General features: G+C 37.6%; 1 protein-coding gene and 1 pseudogene across 1 annotated transcript; both read left to right on the forward strand.

Annotated features, from left to right (window-relative positions):
- The first annotated feature begins 4468 nt into the window (after positions 1–4468).
- Positions 4469–5101, forward strand: LOC101306534 (ras-related protein RABB1b-like). The gene has a single exon (XM_004301705.1). The coding sequence runs from the start codon at positions 4469–4471 to the stop codon at positions 5099–5101; it is 633 nt and encodes a 210-aa protein (XP_004301753.1).
- Positions 5102–6149: 1048 nt separating this feature from the next.
- LOC101306827 lies at positions 6150–6780 on the forward strand (annotated as a pseudogene).
- Positions 6781–9034: the final 2254 nt, after the last annotated feature.

A 9034-nucleotide genomic window follows, 5' to 3' on the forward strand; every position in this document is an offset into this window, starting at 1 on the left:
CTACGTTGCATGGAATCAGAAGCGGAAGCGTGGAAGCAAAGCGTTTGGAAACGCGGAAGCGTTTGGAAACGCGGAAGCGTTTTTTTTCAAAAATACTTGGAAGCGGAAGCGTTTTGGAAGCGTTGAATAAAATAATAATATTACTAGCTTTCTAAATCTTCTTATTTATTGTTAATAATAAATACAAATTAATGAAACAGTTTGCAACCTCCTAATTATTTAATTGTTTAGCCTCTTTATCTACTACTAAGATAACTATTAATCCCATAATAACTATGTTTTTTCCATCCAAAAGTTCCAAACACCATTCTTTTTAAAAAAAATAAAAACGCAACTATAGCACGTGGGTGTGCAAATCAAGAGAGTGGAAGCCATCCATCTTCTTCATTCTGGCTGCTTCTCTCTTCAGCATCTCTTTTCTCTTTATTCTCTGATTCTCCAGTTCTCCCTCACCTTCTACGTCTCTCTCTATCTCCTTCTAGATTCATATTTGTTTTGTCTCTCCTTCCTCGATCAAGGGGTCGTCAAGGAGAGGACGGGATTGATCATTGATTGCATAAGAGATTGAAAGAAGATCAACGCGTCGCTAACCCTCAGTGCCCGTCCGCGCTTCCAAATTGATGTCGTGCGCTTCCATATCGAAATCGGACGCTTCCGCCGCGCTTCAAAAACCTCATTCTCCCGGAATCGCGCTTCCGGACGCTTCCTAGCGCTTCCGCTTCGGAAGCGTGAAGCGTCCCTTTCGTGCTTCGTAGGTTATAAGTAGGATACAAAGTAAGAAAACTCTACTATTTTACTAAGAAACAGAATTTAAATAACACTTAAAGCTATTTAAAGAGCTACTTAAAAGTAACTAAATCAGCTGCTAGAGAAACTGATTTAAAACTAAGTTCCTATTTCAGCTTTAGTGGTAAAAACAGTGTACAGGATGCTGTCTTTGGCTTCAATTTCCACATACTCTACTTTAACCAAAATTACTGAACCCAAGCCTATTTTAAAGATGATATTACAGGCTTTAAATACATAGTTTAAGTTTTGAAAACAAAGCCCTAGATAGAAAGTTACGGTCTTGCAAAGTTGGAGTAAAAATCTGAAAACCTAGAAATTCCAGTTTTTGCTGAGTCTGCTACTGTTTTTGGCAAGCTAATTATCATACCAAATGGTAACAAAAACCTGTGAATTTAACACATACAATGATGGATATACAAGGTTTACAAAGCTACTTTCGGATTTCAAAAAAAAGGCCTGAGCTGAAAGATATCATGCCTCAAAGTAGGCAAGAAAATCAGCTTTCTGCAGAATTCTGGAAATTTACAGCAAGAATAAAACTTGGTTCTTGGAGCTTTAATTCAACTTTTGAAGTAGCAAACCAAGTTCTAAAGCTTCAGAATGGAAAGGAACAGATTTACAGAACATTAGAACGATTTTAAACATTTTAAGGAACCAACGGTTGAAACAAAAGGATCCAAAATTTGATTTGGACACCCAAACTCAAGAATCATATTCTTGAGCTTCAACCACAATGATTCCAAACAATAACATCCTTTTCGAATTCAATTTTGCTGTCTAAACAAGTCTGAGAATTCGAAATTTCTAACCATAAACAAACAAAAGAATCATACTAAACTCAGAACAAGAAAACAAGAATCATAGCAATCCATAAACAAAACTATGAAACTGAAATTGAAATTGCTAGAAGATGAAATGGGTTTTACCTTAGAAAAACGAATTGAAAAGGTTTCCTTTCTCACTCCACAACTCTCCCAAAATCTATCCTCTCCAGAAACTTTGTACTAGTTTTGTCGAAGGTTTTAGCCGACTCTCCCGATCCATTCTAATCTTCTACAGCCTAGACTCCTAGACCTCCAGCTAGCCCCTACTCCTATAAGCTTAGACTTGTACTCTTGAGACACCTCCTGCTTGCTAAAATGGTGGAGCAAATAATAGCAAAAAGAAAAGGAAGAGAGAGTCTGCAGTGTAATGCAGCTCAGGTTTTTTTTTTTTTTTTTAACAAAACAAAAGTAAAATACCCCAAAAACTTGATAAAGCATAGATTAGTACTAAGTAAACTAAATTAGCTACTTCAAGATGTTACAGTTTTTCCTAGTGTGTCTATGTGAGTTTGGGCATGTTTAGGCTTGGGCAACTTTCAAGTTCAGAACTGCTAGTAGCTTAGTTTGGGCTCTCCTTGTGGTGTGGGCTTGGTTGGACTAAGTCTATGTGGCCTAAAGTAAGGCCTAATTATAAATCAAGGGCAGTATTGACGTTTCACTTTGTTGGTATATTTTATTCCAGCTTCTGCATAGATCAAGTTTGCTAAAATAAAGGTGTTATAAATAGTTTTGAGAAGGTGTTATAATTTGATTATTAGGATCCTAGTTACAACTAGGTGTTTTAGTAGTCATGGCTTAGTTTGGTATTGCTGTGAGAATACTTAATTTTTAAAAAACTCAGTTTTAAAAATGGAACCCCTAATTTATTTTCAAAAATCGTGGTTATTTAAACTAAAAAGAGCAAGACGTAGATGAGCAAGGGAAATTTGGAGAGCGCAATCTCACTTTAGTTGACACTAATAATTGAGATTCTTCTTTGGTAGAATCTAGTGTTCAACAATCCAAGTTTTGTTGGGGTGATTTGAAAAATGAAGAACCACGTGGTCATCATACATATACCCATACTGATAGAATGAGTCATATGAGTTCCTGGTTTTATGAGGGTGAAGCGCTTACAGATATGAATATTCTCAAGTCTTTCCAAACCAAATCCTTACCTTGCGTGTGATCGTGCTTCTGTTGTGCGTCTTGATATGTGATGTAATTGGCTCTGTCGTTGTTTATATTTTGGTTGCCATGTTTTGTTGTTTCTTTTAAGTGTTTTGGCTTAATGTATCCCCCTTAGATTCTATCCTTTTTATTTAATAAATTTTTGATTGCCAAAAAAAATTTATACTTCAGCTAGCTAATCTAACATACCTTGTATAAAAGAAACCATAGGTTACTTTTACAATAAGTTATGTTTAAGAACTAAGATATGATATTACGTAAACCTAGAGGAAGCTGTGAAAAAACGTAGAGGTTGAGAGCAAAAGTCAAGTCTACATCCCTGTCCGGTGGCGTGTCCTCTCGCGGTCGTCGGACAGGCCTCGTTGGCCCCGTGTGGGTTCAGAATAAGCCACAATCCCCTATTGAGATCTTTATTCGTGTTGGGGAGTTGTGGGTGGTGGTTTACAGGGTGAGGAAGGGTGAAGGCATGGCCACGCTTAGGAGCTGATCTTCTCATGTTTAAACTGACGGCACGGCTAGGATCGAATCAGGTCCAGATTTTCTAGATTTTGTATGGAGGTGAGGCTGCTAAGCAAGGGTTGCGCTCATCCATGGCGCAAGGAGAAGGCGGTCGTCTGGCGAGGTAGGCAGGGACGTGGGTGGTGAGACATCAGCAGTGACCGGCGCTAGGATCAATCAGGTTCGGCGGGCACAGTGCTTTTTCTCTGATTCTCCTATGGAGGCTAGGGTTGGAGCTCAGGTTTTGGGCTTAGGCTTTGGGCCCCATTTGGGCTGGTTTGTTTTCAAGTTTTAGTTATTTGGTTCTTTAGTTGTAATTTATTTTATGCTTTCAATAAGTTCGGATCTTTATTTGGTCCATACAAGTGGGCTATGTCTCGGCTTGCATGTATTGCGTACCATGTTTGCCCTAGGAAGGCGGCGAGTTCCTTGCTTCGTCAAATGTTTGCAACCTCTTCCTAGTGGTAAGAAGAAACTCAATGTCACTAGTGTAAAATAGTATGAAAGCTGATAGACATAGCAACTTATGGCTCTGCATGACCATTGTCTTTTCGGTATGTCGCCAAAAACTGTAAAGCAATTGGAGTAGCCAATAATGCACACCTTGCTAAATGGTGTTTGTTAGCAAGCATAAGATTGAAAACTCATGTTATTATTTTGGAATGTGTAGGCAATATGGGGTTTAGACTTTATGATGTCCGCCATCGAAAGGGCATACTTTCCCTGAATTTGTGCACGTGTGGGCTAGCCTAAATCTTGGACAACCCATGAGGAAACTCAACTAAACAAAAGGTTTTTCAATAGAAATATCTCATATCTTCCCAAACACTCGTTCTCCTTTTCATCTATGCCCCCCACCCCAGCGCGCGCCTGCCCGCTTTTCATTGTATTTTGCGGTTTCGTTAATGGTTAAGGCATGAGGCGGTCCTTTAGCTCCTATTAAAAATAAATAAATAAATAACCGTAGGTTTTTCTGTTCTCCAAATTGATTAATGCTATCAAGTCTAGTTTCGTTTGTTTTGCTATTCTTAGTTGGATTACCTTCCTAATCCTGACTGGATTTGATTCAATCCATGTGTTGCCTATAAATACAACCAATATGAAGAGGGACTCAAACCAAGTTCATTTTAATCAATTGATCTGAAAATATACAACAACATTGCCTTCTTCCTCGCTAGCTCTTAAGAATGTCTCATGAATACGCCTACCTCTTCAAGTACATCATCATCGGCGACACAGCTGTAGGGAAATCGTGCCTGCTCTTGGAATTCATCGAAAAGAAGTTTCGGCCTGTGTACGATGCCACCATTGGTGTTGAGTTTGGCACTCGCATCATCACTGTTGAGGGTAAACCGATGAAGCTCCAGCTGTGGGACACTGCTGGAGCAGAACGTTTTCAATCCATCACTAGAACTTACTACAGAGGAGCAGCTGGAGCACTTCTGGTTTTCGACGTAACCAGGAGGGAGACCTTTAATAATCTCACGAAATGGCTACATGATGCACGGGAGTATGCCGATCGGAACCTCACAATCATGCTCATAGGGAACAAATGTGACCTTGGTAGTAAAAGGGTTGTCCAGACTGAGGAAGGCGAGCAATTCGCAGAGCAGAATGGACTTTTATACTTGGAAACATCTACAAGAACTGGTGGTAACGTTGAGGAGGCTTTCACGAAAACTACTGAAAAGATTCTTCAAAATATAAATGAAGGCACGATCGATATGTCGACTGGGGCACCTGGAATCAAGATTGGATATGGACTACCACCCCCAGGTGCAGCAGGTGATGTTGCTCAAAGGGGAGGATGTTGCAGCTAATTAGAATTAAAAAATAGACGTGCTCATTCCTTTTTCTAGTCATCTAGCGACATGCTGAAGTATACTTCTAGGTTTATAGTATTGTTTGAATTATGTATCCTTATAATTTTATTTTTCAAAATAAAAACATTACATATTTTGAAGAGAAATGGTTACAGATTTTTCATTGCTTAGTTTCCTCATAATGTGATGCGTCCGTTTTTGTATTATAGTTGTTTCCCACAAAAACCAAAACAATTGAAACGAGGAAGTGAACGTACTCTCTCTAACTCTCTTCATTAGAAAAAGAACATAGCTAGTGTCAAAATTTCATGCATGCATGCAAACTGCAAATTGATTTTACTTGCGTACAATGATCAACATATATTGACTACTGATCGACTACATTATTGTGATAATTAAAAAATCGTATACGAAAAAATAGCTACTGTGATAACTAAATTAAGGATACAATATTATTTTTTTTGGGTGTTTTTTTATGTTATTGTTAATTTGTCAAAATTTCAAGCATTTTTTAGAGGGAGTCGGGGTTTTTTTGCAGGCTATTTCTAATGTTGGTCATTCAAGGAATGTACGTAACAAATAACTTGAACAAATATATGATTTGCATGCCTTTTGTTGCTGCTGCTAATGCTTATTACTTCCATGTATTGGGGCCAAAAAAAGATATTAGGTCTTCACATACGTGCAAATCTATCGAACCAATTACCTACATCAAAAATTGGGTAACAATCTAAGCCCCGCATAGGAGTCTTGATCATTGGATCAGGAAATTCTAATAGTGAAGTTAACCGGACTAATGCATGGTACAAACCAAAGTCATCGAGATAGGATGACAACCCTGCCCAACATGCAAGACCTTGTCTAATAAGGAGAAACCAAAATACGCATCATAATTGAATTATGTTATTTAGTCTTATTCGAACAGGTTTGCTATTCCTAGTTTAATCATCACTGGGATTTGATTCAAGATTCATCTATAAAACATCCAAGATGATGAAAAATAAATTCATAGAATCGTAACTACAAAAACGCAGAAGACAACATAATGTTGTACCACTACCTCTTCAAGTACATCATCGTCGGGGACACAGCTGTAGGGAAATCATGCATGTTCTTGCAATTCACGAACAAGAACTTCCAGGTTGCGCATGATGTCACCATCGGTGTCGAGTTCGGCACTCGAATCGTCACCGTTGAGGATCGTCCCATTAAGATTCAGATATGGGACACCGCCGGCCAAGAGGCTTTTAGGTCCATCACTACCTCTTACTACAGAGGATCAGCTGCAGCCTGCAGCACTGCTAGTTTACGACGTAACCAGGAGGGAGACGTTTAAACATATTGCAAGCTGGCTAGAGGATGCCAGGCAGCATGGAAACCCTAAGATGACATTCATGCTCATCGGAAACATGTGCGATCTCAAAGATCAAAGGGTTGTCAGCAAAGAGGAAGGGCAGCAGTTTGCGAAGGAGAACGGGCTTTTGTTCATGGAGACATCTGTAAAAACTGCTCAGAATATTGAGGAGGCCTTCATAAAAACTGCTGCAAAGATTGTTCAAAATATCAATGAAGGCGTTTTTGAAGTATCAACGGAGTCATCATCAGCTGGGATCACAGTTGGATATGGACTCCCCTTAGGCTTATCAAGCTCGAGAGGTGGATGTTGCAGGTATTAGAGTAGAAATACATTAGGTACTGCTTGTTCCTTTAATTCTGGTCATTTGCAGGATCACTTCATAACTGTGATACCTATCTTCATATTGTCACTAAATATAAATGTTTTTTTTTGTTCCTCATATATATTCATATAATCAAAATAGTCAATTTGTACAAAGTTGATTGGGCATTAGATTGATCAATCAAATGCACTGCAACAACAAGAACAACTTCACAAAATTCACAAAATCTATTACATTCGCTCAAGCTAGCAATGTCAGATTAATATTAAAGGTTGTTTTCATTAGCAGCAAAACACGAGAAAATAAACATGTTTTGGCAATTCAACCAATATAGTTTTTCATGTGTACAATAACACTGATGAACTATATGGAGCTATATATAGCCAAAATTCAAAGATATGGTAGATTATGACGGTTAACTTTTGTAAATTCTAGATCTCAAACTAAATTAGAGTAAAAACATTTAAACAAATACTCTTCTAATTTTCCCCAATATCTCATCTCAAATCACATCGTATAACACGTACTGAAACCTATCATATTACGAATGACTCTTATTAGTAGCCAAACTAAAACATATAAAACTGTAGAGTCCTTATATTGTAACCTTAAACTTAAAAGTCATTAGATCGCTTCACAAATAATATAGATACAATTGTATAAAAGTAAGAACGAAAAGTAAACGATAAATGGATCATAGTAATGTAATATAGTTAGAAATCATTATATTACTTACTTATTAATATATTGATTTATTGCAACGAAATCTTTCTTTCATAATTAGATTTCGAGTTACCTGTTTTTTTGTTCCTTTCTTCTTCCTCATTTCGGATCGGAAATTTAAAGAATTGAATGAATCAAAAACTAAAGGAGGCTCATGGCCAAGGGTAAAGATGTCCGAGTAATGGTGATTTTGGAATGTACCAGTTGTGTTCGAAATCGTCTTAATAAGGAATCAACGGGCATTTAGACTTGATGGCCACTCGATCCGGCCTAAGTCTTCTGCACTGCATCTCATTGTAGTATTCTTTGAATGGGGCAAGAACCGTATTTTCAAAACAATGAGAGAGTGCAGGGACCTAAGCTTTTATAGAGAATTAGATATTCTGTAACCTCCCATAAAGGTAACATTTTAAGTCCAAATCCCTAATTATAGTTGCATACCTTATTAGACAAACTTGACAAATCAAGTCATATTAGATTCCTCCTTTATTTACTCTGATATACCGTAAATAAAGCATTCCGGATTAAAGTCTCATAATTCTCCAATTACTTGTTCTGCATATATTGATAAGTTGTCGATACTAGATGTAAACTAATGATAAAGTCCAATTTAGTCTTACATATATAAATATCAAAAAATCACAATAGTTGTTCTTTAATTACATACATGCAACTCATATGTAGCAGGGTCACTTTGTTATGCTACGGTGTACCCTGCATTCATAATCTCCTGCACATGTTTTTTATTCACTGCTCAAAATCTTGAATACAGAAAAACACTTATGGATATGCTCTTTATACCCAAAATTGTAACGGAAGAATGCAGCCAATTCACACATTCAACTGATTCAAGGTAGCTTTTCAATACAATTTGGACATCTCCCCAAACATGCTGCTTATTATCACAATATATACTTCTATAAATATTATTGACCAAAGATTGCTTGACTTTCCTCCACAAGCAAATGGCCGATAGTACTGATCCTCTTCCTCAGGGATACCAGATGAGGGAACCCGGGATATCATTCTAAGGTTGCAGTACAGATTTCAGGTTAACACGAAAACGAATGCATGCAGGTTCAAATTGGTGTAGTTAAGTGATAAAGGTCTCGCTCTTCTCAACTTATTTAAGCATTATAACTCGATCATAAAAAATAAAAATAAAAAAATTATAACTCAATCATGCAGACATGTACAATGTTTTTCATTGCGCACACCAATTCTGGAGACTGATTTTGATCATGTGTACAATGTACACACTGCTCACAAAACCAGAGTACAGTAGCAAGAAGATAATAGTTGTCACCTGTTTGAAAATAAGAATTGTTCAATGGCCAAAAAAACATCGTCACAGTTGCTCTAACCTATGTTGCACGGACACTTTACACTCCTGGAGGAGTGTCGGAGTGTCCGTCACACCTGATACGGCGACACGTCTCCGACACGGTCCGACACACCATGTGGTGTGTCGGAAAATGTTGACTTTTCCGACATGTCCCAACACATTATGTCATCAAATATATATATA

Source organism: Fragaria vesca, linkage group LG5, assembly GCF_000184155.1.
Source record: "Fragaria vesca subsp. vesca linkage group LG5, FraVesHawaii_1.0, whole genome shotgun sequence".
NCBI lineage: Eukaryota > Viridiplantae > Streptophyta > Magnoliopsida > Rosales > Rosaceae > Fragaria > Fragaria vesca.

What these genes read in the sequence shown, in the direction of transcription:
- LOC101306534 (XM_004301705.1), top strand. Translation starts at nt 4,469, where the DNA reads ATGTCTCATGAATACGCCTACCTCTTCAAGTACATCATCATCGGCGAC.